The sequence below is a fragment of the Oncorhynchus gorbuscha genome, linkage group LG02 (assembly GCF_021184085.1).
Source record: "Oncorhynchus gorbuscha isolate QuinsamMale2020 ecotype Even-year linkage group LG02, OgorEven_v1.0, whole genome shotgun sequence".
NCBI classification, from domain to species: Eukaryota; Metazoa; Chordata; class Actinopteri; order Salmoniformes; family Salmonidae; genus Oncorhynchus; species Oncorhynchus gorbuscha.
In genome coordinates, this window is record NC_060174.1 from 13,554,809 (window position 1) to 13,569,735 (window position 14,927).

The 14,927-nt window shown below is 44.0% G+C and overlaps 1 protein-coding gene across 1 annotated transcript in view; it reads left to right on the forward strand.

The window, feature by feature from the left end:
* Positions 1–10,251, forward strand: part of LOC123995668 (LIM/homeobox protein Lhx8-like) — a 15,666-nt gene extending 5,415 nt beyond the window's left edge. The window contains exons 2-5 of the mRNA XM_046299328.1: positions 6,931–7,034; positions 7,329–7,424; positions 8,323–8,749; positions 9,651–10,251. Of these exons, the coding sequence (XP_046155284.1) occupies positions 6,931–7,034; positions 7,329–7,424; positions 8,323–8,749; positions 9,651–9,730 (707 nt within the window). The 3' untranslated portion in view covers positions 9,731–10,251. The remainder of the gene's footprint in view (positions 1–6,930; positions 7,035–7,328; positions 7,425–8,322; positions 8,750–9,650) is intronic.
* Positions 10,252–14,927: the final 4,676 nt, after the last annotated feature.

Here is a 14,927-nt window from a genome sequence, read left to right on the forward strand (position 1 = left end):
TTATACTTGCGTACTATAGTGTGTACAGATGAACGTGGTACTTTCAGGCATTTGGAAATTGCTCTCAGGGATGAACCAGACTTTTTTTTCTGAGGTCTTGGCTGATTTATTTTTGATTTTCCCATGATGTCAAGCAAAAAGGCCCTGAGTTTGAAGGTAGGCCCTTGAAATACATCCACAAGTACACCTCCAATTGACTCAAATGATGTCAATTTGCCTATTAGAAGCTTCTAAAGCCATGACATCATTTTCTGGAATTTTCCAAGCTGTTTAAAGGCACAATCAATGTATTGTATGTAAACTTCTGACCCACTGGAATTGTGATACACTGAGTTATAAGTGAAATAATCTGTCTGTAAACAATTGTTGGAAAAATGACTTGTGTCATACACAAGTAAATGTCCTAAATGACTTGCCAAAACTATAGTTTGTGGAGTGGTTGAAAAACAAGTTTAATGACTCCAACCTAAGTGTATGTAAACACCTGACTTCAACTGTATGTTAAAAATATATATATTTTCCTTTATTATTTTCCTCTAACCCTACCCCTACCTATTTGCCATATATTTTTAACTATGCTGTTTCACAAAAGTTCTGAAGTTATATATATTTTACAGACACAGAAAATATGACATTAGACATCTTGTTTTAAGTGCCACCCTTGAGCTAACCTTAACCCCTCCCATTTATCTCTACACCATCCAGTTTTGATTTCTATTTGCAATTTATTTATTTTTCAACTGTGCTGTGATCTTTCACAAAAGTTCTGAACCTTTCTATTGTCATAGTTTCTACAGATTGAAATTAAAGATAACATTTCTTGCTAAAAGTATTATTATATTAGTAATTGATTGACTATGACTTTTCAAATCACCCAGCAGTGCTATTTACAGAGTTTGCTCCAACTAAATGGTGCCATTCTTCAGCCATTCCTGAATCTGCAACCAAAAACAGGCTTCTATAAATATGGACAGTACCAATACAAATGACATATGATCTGTCTCTTCGCAGCAAAATATGCAGAGCTGGGATGGTTGTATCACCCAGCAGTGATACAACCATATGACATTCTATTGTTGCAAGAATTTTGAATAATATTTACTACTGAAAAATTATACATTTTGAATCCGGCGTCATTTTGTGTATCAGTTCCTAAACCATGTGCCATGAAATCGGTACATCGAAAATCTAACTATTTTGCAATCTATATGGCACAGCTGATAAATTCAATACTTTTCCCCCATTCCACTTGGCTCTTCCATTTTTGCAGTAATGCTGCAATGAGTTGGTTGTAATTTTGGGTGGAGCAGACATGTCCATATGTTTTTGTTAGCTGCATGTGTGACAACTCCAGTCATATTTATGATATCAATTTCAAAGACTATTCTTGTTTTTACAAGGACAACCTGTGTATCACTAAAGACTTAATTCAGAGGTACTTTAATATTTAATCATTTCTGCCCTCCCAATTCATATAGATGATATAAATATGGACATTTAATTTTGTCAGGCTTGCCATATTTTTTGCCTATATCATTTCAAAAACAAGCCACTAGGCCATATGCAAATAGATAAACTGGGATATGACTAAAGATTTAATCAGGGTGATTTTTCCACAGACTATTTTTCTTTCCATGGTAGCGAGATTTATTTATTTTGGGACATGAATACCGAGTATGTCTACATCATCGTCAGACCATTTTATTTGACCCTTACACCTTTTCCACATTTTGTTACGTTACAGCCTTATTCTAAAATGGATTAAATAAATATCATCAATCTACACACAATACCCCATAATGACAAAGTGAAAACAGGTTTTTAGCTAATAAAAAACAGCAATAACTTATTTACATAAGTATTCAGTCCCTTTGCTATGAGACTCAAAATTGAACTCAGGTGCATCCTGTTTACATTGATCATCCTTGAGATGTTTCTACAACTTGGAGTCCATCTGTGGTCAATTCAATTGATTGGACATGATTTGGAAAGGCACACACCAGTCTATATAAGATACCACAGGTGACAGTGCATGTCAGAGCAAAAACGAAGCCATGAGGTCCTAGACAGGATTGTGTCGAGGCACAGATCTGGGGAAGGGGACCAAAAAATGTCACCAGCATTGAAGGTCCCCAAGAACACAGTGGCCTCCATCATTCTTAAAAGGAAGAAGTTTGGAACCACCAAGAGTCTTCCTGGAGCTGGCCGCCCGGCCAAACTGAGCAATTGGGGGAGAGGGGCCTTGTTCACCGAGGTGACCAAGAACCCGATGTTCACTCTGACAGAGCTCCAGAGTTCCTCTGTGGAGATGGGAGTACCTTTCAGAAGTAAGCACTCCACCAATCAGGCCTTATGGTAGAGTGGCCAGATGAAAGCCAGTCCTCAGTAAAAGGCACATGACATTCCACTTGGAGTTTGCCAAAAGGCACCTAAAGGACTTTCAGACCATGAGAAACAAGATTCTCTGGTCTGATGAAACCAAGATTCAACTCTTTGGCTTGAATGCCAAGCGTCACGTCTGGAAGCAAACCTGGCACCATCACTATGGTGAAACATGGTGGTGGCTGCATCATGCTGTAGGGATGTTTTTCAGCAGCAGGGACTGGGTGACTAGTTAGGATCAGAGACCTGACAATAGCTGTGCAGCGACGCTCCCCATCCAATCTGACAGAGCTTGAGAGGATCTGCAGAGAAGTATGGGAGAAGCTCCCCAAATACAGGTTTGCCAAGCTTGTAGCGTCATACCCAAATAGACTTGAGACTGTAATCGCTGCCAAAGGTGCTTCAACAAAGTACTGAGTAAAAATTCGGAATACTTATGTTAATGTAATATTTCAGTTTAACACATTTGTAAACATTTCTAGAAGCCTGTTTTTGCTTCGCATTGTGGTGTAATAGATGTAGATTTACGAGGACATTTAAAAAAAAGAATAATTCTGTAACGTAACAAAATGTGAAAAAGTCAAGGGGTCTGAATTCTTTCCGAATACACTGTAAATCTGGCGATGGTAGACAACCTTGTTTTAATGCTCGACAGTTTAATACTTTCTGAGAAGAAGCCATTATTTAGTATTTTACACCCAATGTTACTATACATAACTTTAACCCATTTTATAAGAGATTCTCCAAAATTGAAATATTCCAGGCAAGTCAGCTATGAATACCAGGCCTGGTTTCCAAGATTTTTCAAAATATTCTATTGTTTCCAGTACTTGTCGTATATTATCGCCAATCTATTGTCCATATAAAAAACCTGTCTGATTAGGATGAATAATATTCGACAATACCTTTTTAATGCTATGCATTTTAATATAATATTTGCATCACAACACTGACGTGTAAGGGCCTGTTTGAGTAATAATGAAATCAGACCTTGTTGTGTATCTGTTAATCTACCATCTATATATGAGTGGTTAAAACATGCTAACAACGGTCATCTGTGTTATGCAGGTGAATGAGGACCCAAAAGCGACTTAGCGAAAACAGAGTCTTTATTCCAGTAAAACTCAAGACGAAAACAAAACAGGAAAGAACTTAAATCCACTCGTAGTAACGAGGACAGACTGGAGACTTTCGAGCATTGACTGCAGGTTTAGCAGAAACAGCATCTGAAGGAGACAAGACACGACAGGGCGAGACAAGGACACAGCACAGCGAACATCATACAAGGATCCGACAGGACAGAAACGGAAAACAAGGGGAGAAATAGGGACTCTAATCAGAGGACAAGATAGGGGACAGGTGTGAAAAGACTAAATGAGTGAGTTAGGAGAATGAGGAACAGCTGGGAGCAGGAACGGAACGATAGAGAGAGGAGAGAGAGGGAGGGGGGAGAGAGAGGGATAGAAAAAGGGAACGAACCTAATAAGACCAGCAGGGGGAAACGAACAGAAGGGAAAGCATAATGACAAGACAATATAAGACAAAACATGACAGTACCCCCCCACTCACCGAGCGCCTCCTGGCGCACTCGAGGAGGAATCCTGGCGGCAACGGAGGAAATCATCAATCAGCGAACGGTCCAGCATCCCGAGATGGAACCCAACTCCTCTCCTCAGGACCGTAACCCTCCCAATCCACTAAGTACTGGTGACCAGGTCCCCGAGAACGCATGTCCATGATCCTGTACCTTGAGGTGCGCCCTCCGAAGAAAGGGCTTGACACAGGAGACATGGAAGACAGGATCGAAGATTAGTCGCACAGCGACAGGATTGACGACCTGGGAGACACGGAACGGACCAATGGAGTCAACTACAAGCTGTTAAGGGGAAGGTTGAGTGGAAAGCCACACTCTCTGGCCGCGACAATACCTAGGACTCTTAATCCTACGTTTATTGGCGGCTCTCACAGTCTGCGCCCTGTAACGGCAAAGTGCAGACCTCACCCTCCTCCAGGTGCGCTCGCAACGTTGGACAAACGCCTGAGCAACGCTGGACTCGGCGAGCTGGGACGAGAACAGAGGAGGCTTAACCCAGATCCATCCGGTCAGTTAGCGTATTCTGCCCAGGGGAGCTGTTCTGCCCAAGACGAGGGTTTCTAAAAGAAACTACAATCGTCTGATTGGCCCTTTCTATTGACCGTTAGACTGGGGATCCGGAAGAGAGATCCAATCACGACAGTTAGTGCGGACCTCTGTCTGAAACGGCGTCTAACGGGAGGCCATGAATTCTGAACACATTCTCGATGATGATTTGTGCCCCCTCCTTAGCGGAAGGAAGTAGCGAGGGAATGAAATGTGCCGCCTTAGAGAACCTATCGACAACCGTAAGAATCACAGTCTTCCCCGCAGACGAAGGCAGACCGGTAATGAAGTCTAAGGCGATGTGAGACCATGGTCGAGAAGAATGGGAAGCGGTCTGAGACGACCGGCAGGAGGAGAGTTACCTGACTTAGTCTGCAGTCGTGTCACGCTCCTAGGCCACCAAAAGCTGGCGAATAGAAGCAAGAGTACCTCGAACGCCGGGATGGCCAGCTAACTTGGCAGAGTGAGCCCACTGAAGAACAGCCAACGAGTAGAAACAGGAACGAAAAGAAGGTTACTGCAGTGTGTTGAGTCCACCTGTCTCTCAATTCCCCAGACTGTCAACCCGACAACACACCCATAAGGAAGAATCCCCTCGGGATCAGTAGAAGCCACAGAAGAACTAAAGAGACGGGATAAGGCATCAGGCTTGGTGTTCTTATTACCCGGGCGATAAGAAATCACAAACTCGAAACGAGCGAAAAACAACGCCCAACGAGCTTGACGTGCATTAAGTCGTTTGGCAGAACGGATGTACTCAAGGTTCTTATGGTCAGTCCAAACGACAAAAGGAACGGTCGCCCCCTCCAACCACTTCGCCATTCGCCTAGGGCTAAGCGGATGGCGAGCAGTGCGGTTACCCACAATAGTTGCGTTCCGATCAGGCGATGAGAATAAGCGCAAGGATGAACCAGTCAGACTGGAAGCGCTGGGATGGAGTACGCCCACCTCTAGCGTCAACCTCGACAATTGTTTAGTGATCCTTCTTGAGGATCCTCCCTGGGCGGAACCGGACCACTTAAAGCACGTCTTGGAGTAAGAGCTGTAACTACAATGAAACGCCGATAGAAATTAGCGAAACCTAGAAAGCGCTGCAACTCGACACGTGACCTTGGAACGGTCCAATCACTGACAGCCTGGACCTTAGCGGGATCCATCTGAATGCCTTCAGCGGAAATAACAGAACCGAGAAAAGTGAAATACCAAAAACATTTTTTAGTGTCTTGTTGCAAACAGAATACATGTTTAGGAATAATTGTATTCTACTGTATACTGGCTTCCTTCTTTTCCCTCTGTCAATTAAGTTAGTATTGTGGAGTAACTACAATGTTGTTGATCCATCCTCAGTTAGTTTTGTGGAGTAACTACAATGTTGTTGATCCATCCTCAGTTAGTTTTGTGGAGTAACTACAATGTTGTTGATCCATCCTCAGTTAGTTTTGTGGAGTAACTACAATGTTGTTGATCCATCCTCAGTTAGTTTTGTGGAGTAACTACAATGTTGTTGATCCATCCTCAGTTAGTTTTTTGGAGTAACTACAATGTTGTTGATCCATCCTCAGTTAGTTTTCTCCCATCACAGCCATTAAACTCTGTAACTGTTTTAAAGCCACCATTGGTTTCATGCTGACATCCAATGAGCAGTTTCCTTCCTCTCCGGCTAATGAGTGAGGAAGGACGCCTGTATCTTTTTATTGACTGGGTGTATTGGTAACCCATCCAAATTGTAATGAATAACTCAAATGGATATTAAATGTTTGCTTTCTCCCTGTATGTGCCCTTCTTTGCGTGGCATTGGAAAATCTCCCTGGTCTTTGTGGTTGAATAATAATAAATAATAATTTTAAAAACATATAATTCCAATTTGACATTACAGGGTACTGTGTATAGGCCAGTGACAAAACATCTACATTTAATCCATTTTAAATTCAGACCGTAACACAACAACATGTGTTCAAGTCGAGGGGTGTTTATACTTTCTGAAGGCTCTATGAATACTTTTACTATACTGTAAGATGCATAAACCTTTAGACAAAGCCCTTGACATTTGATAATAATTCAATGATGTAAATTGATACAAAAGAATACAGCCTATTGTCTTTGATATGGAACAAAAGAAACTTCCCATTTCACAGATGAGAAGCAATTCAATGCATAGATAATAATATATTATTATATAATAATAATAATACATAATAATACATAACAATAATAATAACACATAATAATCCCAACGGGCACACACTGCTTGAATCAATGTTGTTTCCACATCATTTCAGTGAAATGATGTTGAACCAACTTGAATTGACGTCTGTGCCTAGTGTGATGTCTACGGATGTCTACGGCTTGCATGTCGAGTAGCATGATTATGAGCTCATTAATTAAGAAGAGCAATCATCTCATTTCAGAAAGTGGTATGAACCTAGAGGGGACGATGCCCACAGAACAGCAAGTGAATCAGCCCAGGCCGTCGAAGAGAGCGCGCACCAGCTTCACCGCTGACCAATTACAGGTGAGTATCAATAATCCACCAAACGTAGCTGGAGACCATCCCCAGGTCAATAGCGTTGCGATAAAGCTGAATACCAAGGTTCATAATTTGGTTCAATATGAATTAATGCCACAGGTTTGTTCATTTTTAAAAATCCTTCCTGGGAGCTTAAATCCAGCCCCTGCAGATGTCACCAAACCTTGTCAATTATGTCTGACTGTTCCCAGCCAAGGGGTTCAGGAAAAGTGATTAACATATGTCTGACCTCATGTGATTGACCTATGATTGAGCTCAGTGACTTTATGACCCCTCCAGGTGATGCAGGCCCAGTTTGCCCAGGACAACAACCCGAATGCCCAGGCCCTGCAGAAGCTGGCAGAGCAGACAGGCCTGAGTAGGAGAGTCATACAGGTTAGATCAGAGATGGTCTTTTTGGCGACCCGTTGTTTTGTTGTTGTAATGTGTAGAATTGCAGCAAACTTGTCTTTAAAACTGCAACATTTTCTTTACGCCCCATTGCAAAATGTGTAGAATTGCAGGAAACTTGTCTTTAAAACTGCAACATTTTCTTTACGCCCCATGGCAAAATGTGTAGAATTGCAGCAAACTTGTCTTTAAAACTGCAACATTTTCTTTACGCCCCATGGCAAAATGTGTAGAATTGCAGCAAACTTGTCTTTAAAACTGCAACATTTTCTTTACGCCCCATGGCAAAATGTGTAGAATTGCAGCAAACTTGTCTTTAAAACTGCAACATTTTCTTTACGCCCCATGGCAAAATGTGTAGAATTGCAGCAAACTTGTCTTTAAAACTGCAACATTTTCTTTACGCCCCATGGCAAAATGTGTAGAATTGCAGGAAATTAACTCTCAAACTTCAATTTTCTCTTTCTGCTGTCAAGAGGAGCAAACCATTTTTGCTTACATGGGTAAGCAGACCCGAGAACCACTGTGGCCTCAACCCCCATCAAAGTTACCCATCCCTGAGTTAGATATTCATACACAGTTTTAGTCAACGCATGCCTCAAACAGGATAGGATATGACTGCATTTCTACAGTACATTTGTAAACTTTTTGAGGATTTGTTGTGTTGAAAAGAATTGAAAAGAAAAAAAAACTGTAAAAACACCCACTTGGTTTTCTGACATTTCCTCTAAAACAGCAGTCTGGGATTGTACATCTGCTCACCTTAGGTGACCACTTCGTTGCTGTTTGAATCCGATTGGCTCTTTAATAAACACACATCAATTAAGTGTGTCCCTATTGAATGCTGGTACTAAAAACATAGCACTTTCTACATCCTATCCAGGTTTGGTTCCAGAACTGCAGAGCACGCCATAAGAAGCATGTGAGCCCCAACCACTCCTCAGCCACGCCGTTGTCCTCCCTGCAGCCCGGCTGCCACTCCCAGCCACGCCGTTGTCCTCCCTGCAGCCCGGCAGCCACTCCCAGAGTCCTCCCTGCAGCCCGGCTGCCACTCCCAGCCACGCCGTTGTCCTCCCTGCAGCCCGGCTGCCACTCCCAGCCACGCCGTTGTCCTCCCTGCAGCCCGGCTGCCACTCCCAGCCACGCCGTTGTCCTCCCTGCAGCCCGGCTGCCAATCCCAGCCACGCCGTTGTCCTCCCTGCAGCCCGGCTGCCACTCCCAGCCCACCCCAGCCCCAGAAGAGTGGCAGTACACAACCTACAGCACCTCAGAGGGATCCCTGCTCACTACTCTGCACTCCTACATAGATGGTAAGTGGATAGAAAGGATGCATCCCAAATGGCACCCTATTCCCTTTATAGTGCACTACCTTTAGGGGCTATGGGCCCTGGTCAAAAGCAGTGCACTGTAAAGTAAATAGGGAGCCATTTGGGTCATAAAGAGACAATCACTTAGCTGTGGTCAATTTGCAGTTTACAAGTGATTGTAATTATGATCCAACCCCCCAACCGTCTGCTCCGACTAAAAATCATCCCACGGCTGAATATAGTTGCCTACCCCTGGTTCAGAGTTATAGGAATAGCCATCTCTTGTGGACAGACTGCATAAAAAAATGGTATTGTAATGTATGTCAAAAGACTGTGGGATGCAATGACTAATGAGCAACAGTAGCTCCAGTGCTTTGGTTTTCTGTCACTGGTTATTTGGACACATCAAAAGTGGGTGAAGGTGGTGCTTAAGGGGAGCCCTGTGTTGTGTCCTATAAGACCAGTGCCCTGTGTTTCCTATAAGACAAGAGCCCTGTGTTTCCTATAAGACCAGAGCCCTGTGTTTCCTACAAGACCAGAGCCCCGTGTTTCCTACAAGACCAGAGCCCTGTGCTTCCTATAAGACCAGAGCCCTGTGTTGTGTCCTATAAGACCAGTGCCCTGTGTTTCCGATAAGACAAGAGCCCTGTGTGTCATATAAGACCAGAGTCCTGTGTAGTGTGTCCTGTCAGACCAGAGCCATGTTTTTCCTATAAGACCAGAGCCCTGTGTAGTGTCCTATGAGACCAGAGCCCTGTGTAGTGTCCTATAAGACCAGAGCCATGTGTAGTGTCCTATAAGACCAGAGCCATGTGTTGTATCCTATAAGACCAGAGCCCTGTGTAGTATCCTCTCATCTAATCAACTCTCTTTCTGATCTCTCTCTCTCCTTCCTTCTCTACAGTGCACTCTCCTCAGTCTAAGCTGTTCCAGCCTCTGCTGTCCCTCCACACCATGACCTCCCAGCCTGTGACACACGCCTGAGCCACACACGCACAATGTCCTCAGTTTAGCAGGTTTAATTAATTGCAACATTACTAAGTTAAACTAAGGTCCATATTGTTATCTTGTGGATGTGTGTTTCTCTGGCCCCGTGCACACTTAAGTTACACAACAATGCATTTGGCACAACGGTTGTGATACAACAAAGAGATTTTCAAAAATGTTATAAAATATCATTACACAAGCATTGTGCAGACACCACAGAATGGTTTGCCTAAACATGTTTGTGCCCCTTGTATATAGCCTCGCTGTACCGGTTTCTCCTGTATGTAGCCTCCCTGTATTGGTTTCTCCTGTATGTAGCCTCCCTGTGCCGGTTTCTCCTGTATATAGCCTCCCTGTGCCGGTTTCTCCTGTATCTAGCCTCCCTGTACCGGTTTCTCCTGTATGTAGCCTCCCTGTACCGGTTTCTCCTGTATGTAGCCTCCCTGTACCGGTTTCTCCTGTATGTAGCCTCCCTGTACCGGTTTCTCCTGTATGTAGCCTCCCTGTACCGGTTTCTCCTGTATGTAGCCTCCCTGTACCGGTTTCTCCTGTATGTAGCCTCCCTGTACTGGTTTCTCCTGTATGTAGCCTCCCTGTACCGGTTTCTCCTGTATATAGCCTCCCTGTACCGGTTTCTCCTGTATATAGCCTCCCTGTACCGGTTTCTCCTGTATATAGCCTCCCTGTACCGGTTTCTCCTGTATGTAGCCTCCCTGTACCGGTTTCTCCTGTATGTAGCCTCCCTGTACCGGTTTCTCCTGTATGTAGCCTCCCTGTACCGGTTTCTCCTGTATATAGCCTCCCTGTACCGGTTTCTCCTGTATATAGCCTCCCTGTACCGGTTTCTCCTGTATGTAGCCTCCCTGTACCGGTTTCTCCTGTATATAGCCTCCCTGTACCGGTTTCTCCTGTATGTAGCCTCCCTGTACCGGTTTCTCCTGTATGTAAGTAAGTTATCACCACCATTGTCGTTTGACTATCACATGTTATACTCACATCAATTACATACACACCTGTCACCGGAAATATTCTCTGTGTCTGATATGATAATGCCTGATGTTTATTTTATTTAACTAGGCAAATCAATTAACAAATTCTTATTTACAATGAGCCTACACCCAAACCCGGAGGATGCTGGTTTCTCCTGGTACTCCCAATCAGCCTACCTGATTAAAACCAGGGTTTCTGTAGTGACGCCTCAAGCACTGAGATGCAGTGCCTTTCGCCCTGCCCAACCTTCTTGCAGTCCAATTTGTAAGTCGCTCTGGATAAGAGCGTCTGCTTTCTCCTGTATATAGCCTCCCTGTATCGGTTTCCCTGTATGTAGCCTCCTGTATCGGTATCCCCTGTATATAGCCTCCCTGTATCGGTATCCCCTGTATATAGCTTCGCGATTGTTATTTTACTGCTGCTCTTAAATTATTTGTTACTTTTATTTATTTTCGGTATTTTTTTACAACTGCATTGTTGGTTAAGGGCTTGTAAGTAAGCATTTCACTGTAAGGTCTACATCTGTTGTATTTGATCACACAAATATGAGTTTTATCACAACCATTGTATCGAATACGTTGTACAGCAGTTAAAACAACCCGAGTGTGTACTGGGCCTTTTTGTTCTTAATTGCACGGTGTAACAGTTTGATGCTGGTCTTAGATCTAAGGTGGGAAACTCGACTGAATTTGACAAGCCATTGTGAAGTTACATCTTTAAATTATGAATAATTTGTACATCAGTATTTTAACTATTGTTTAATTTATTTATTGTATGTGGTTAAGAAAATAAATATTGACAAAATTATTTAAAAAATAATGACCGTGAGTGTTTTCTACTCACATCAACAACCATGTATGCAAAAAGTTCAAACGGGTTCAGTCAATGTAATCAATACATTTTTAAGTGAGTATTAATATGTCTATGTTGTAGCCAATAATGAGGTTATTAATGGGGATGGGTACCGAAACCCGGTATTAAACGGGCCCCGGGGCTAAATTATGAAAGACCATAGTATCGATAATGTCCGGCGTTATCGGAGCTGATTGTTTAGCTATGGGTGCGTTCAGAAATTCAATCACCCATTTAAAGATTTTGCAACTGTTTTGTTAAAGTTGCAGCTACAATGAACCAACCCACACCTCCCTCTAATACCGGTGGTCCAAGCCAAAGACAGGTATAGTGAGGTGCGTACTGGCGGCAGAGAAGTCAGGCGCAGGGGAGCGAAAACTCATTTACAACGGTGTCATTTAATATCCATAAACCACCGTCAACAGAACAATACAATAAATGGGTCAAACAAAACCCGGTAAATACCAGTATACCTGTGCATAAGCACTACAAGAAACAATTACCGACAAGGACATGAGGGGGAACAGAGGGTTAAATACACAACATGTAATTGATGGAATTGGAACCAGGTGTGATGGAAGACAAGACAAAACCAATGGAAAATGAGAAGAGGATCAGCGATGACTAGAAGGTCGGTGACTTCGACCTTCGAACGCAGCCCGAACAAGGAGAGGGACCAACTTCGGTGGAAGTTGTGACAACAAGTCCAAAGCCACTTCATGCTGACAGCTAATCGTGACCAGGTTCATAGTTAAAGGCCTACACCCCTTTGCAACAGTGGAGTCTAAGGGCTTTAGGTAACAGTATATATTGAGTATATATATACTGTCAGTATATATTGAGTTGTATACATTTTTAGGATATAGTAGTATAAAAGAGTTGTATGTTAGTCCCATCACTCCACAATACACATTCATTCCATCCTGGTTTGGTGTAGAAAAGGCCCATGTGAATACCTAGCTGAAGGACGTGCCAAAGCTGGCCATCTCATCAGACGGGTGGACCAGCCTCTGTCCTGTAACTATCTTACTGTTACAGTGCACTACACAAGCCAGGGCAGTGTAAAACAGAATGTCCTCCACACCAGGGCAGTGTACAACAGAATGTCCTCCACACCAGGGCAGTGTACAACAGAATGTCCTCCACACCAGGGCAGTCTACAACAGAATGTCCTCCACACCAGGGCAGTCTACAACAGAATGTCCTCCACACCAGGGCAGTGTACAACAGAAGGTCCTCTACACCAGGGCAGTGTTAAACAGAGGGTCCTCCACACCAGGGCAGTGTACAAATCGTGAACTGGCGAAGTATAGTGGCAGAGGAGATCTCAGACATTCTGGAAGAGTTTGAGATGGAGCTGAGCAAGATTGTAGCTGTGACTGTTGATAATGGTGTTAATATGAATGTTACCATCTAGAGGCCACACATCCAAAAAATAGGATGCTTTGGACACATGGAACTCTGAAGTATAGCAGCAGAAAATCTCAAAATGACTTCCATTGATAAATGGGCTGAGCAAGATTGATCAGTGGTTGTTCAAGCTGTTAATCAGAATGTTACATGTGGTTCAAGAGATCCAGAGATGCCAGCCCCAAAAAATCAGAGCAGTGGCTTTGTGGTTCATATGGAATCTGATGTCCAGCCCCAATCAGAGCAGTGGTCATGTGGTTCAGCCCCAATCAAATGCAGTGGTCATTGGTTAAATCGATGTCCAGCCCCAATCAGAGCAGTGGTCATGTGGTTCAAGAGATCCTCGATGTCCAGCCCCAATCAGAGCAGTGGTCATGTGGTTCAAGAGATCCTCGATGTCCAGCCCCAATCAGAGCAGTGGTCATGTGGTTCAAGAGATCCTCGATGTCCAGCCCCAATCAGAGCAGTGGTCATGTGGTTCAAGAGATCCTCGATGTCCAGCCCCAATCAGAGCAGTGGTCATGTGGTTCAAGAGAAGAGATCAGAGCAGTGGTCATGTGGTTCAAGAGATCCTCGATGTCCAGCCCCAATCAGAGCAGTGGTCGTGTGGTTCAAGAGATCCAAGATGTCCAGCCCCAATCAAGTCGTCGTGTGGTTCAGAGCAGATGGCCCCAATCATGTGGTTCAAGAGATCCTCGATGTCCAGCCCCAATCAGAGCAGTGGTCGTGTGGTTCAAGAGATCCAAGATGTCCAGCCCCAATCAGAGCAGTCGTCGTGTGGTTCAAGAGATCCAAGATGTCCAGCCCCAATCAGAGCAGTGGTCATGTGGTTCAAGAGATCCTCGATGTCCAGCCCCAATCAGAGCAGTGGTCGTGTGGTTCAAGAGATCCTCGATGTCCAGCCCCAATCAGAGCAGTTGTCATGTGGTTCAAAAGATCCTCGATGTCCAAAACAGCCCTGAAGGAAAAGCAGCAGCTCTTTCGTAAGAAGCCAGTTAAATCTTTTAAACTATTATTTTGAAATTCCCACATTTAACAATTGAATTCAATATTCAAGTGTGCGGTAATTAAATGTATGTTGTTTTTTGTTGTTGTTTCAGGCCTTCCGCAACACTCACTCATCCTTGATGTGAAGACCAGATGGAACTATATCTAAATGAGAGATTCATGGAGCAGTATCCAGCGACCCAAGCAGCAGCCTTGGACCCACGACTGAGAAAAGCAATGACCAAGGACAACCTGGACCGTCTGAAGGACGAGGACTTCCATAAGGCTAAGGAGTTTGTCCAGCTCATGGGAATCCTCTATACATCTACACTGGGTGTGTCATGTGAAAATAATTTCACCTGTGGACAGATCATACCCGTCCTCCACAAACTGGAAGAGCACTTCACTGTGAAGCATGAAGATACGTTTGTGGCAAACATCAAAGAGAAGGTGGGGAGAACCTCTCTCTTAGCGCTATCAGGATGAGGACATTCAAGCCTTCCTGTATGAGGCCACAGCAATGGACCCCAGATTTAAAGGGAGGCTGGTGAGTGACGCCACTTGGGACAGGTTGAGGAAGGAAAATGTTGAAGCCACTGTGACAGGAGCAACACCAGGGCTGTCAGAGGAGCCGGAGCAGAAAGACACAGAGCACCAGCAACAGGAGGAGTCTGAAGGAGAGGAAATGGAGGCGACAGTCCCTCCAATGTACAAAACAAGGAGAGGCTTGGAGGAGCTGTTCTCAGAGGAGCACAGGGAGTTGAGATTGACGATCCAACAGGACACCTTGTCCCTCAGCAAGCATGTTGACCTAGAGGTGGAGCTCTACAAAGGCCTCCCATCTCCATGGCTGAAGATCCTGTGACGTGGTGGTGGGAGAAGAGAGCTACTCTGCCCCTCCTCACAAACATTTCAGCAAGCTACCTCCTCCACCCCTAGTGAGAGGGTATTTTCG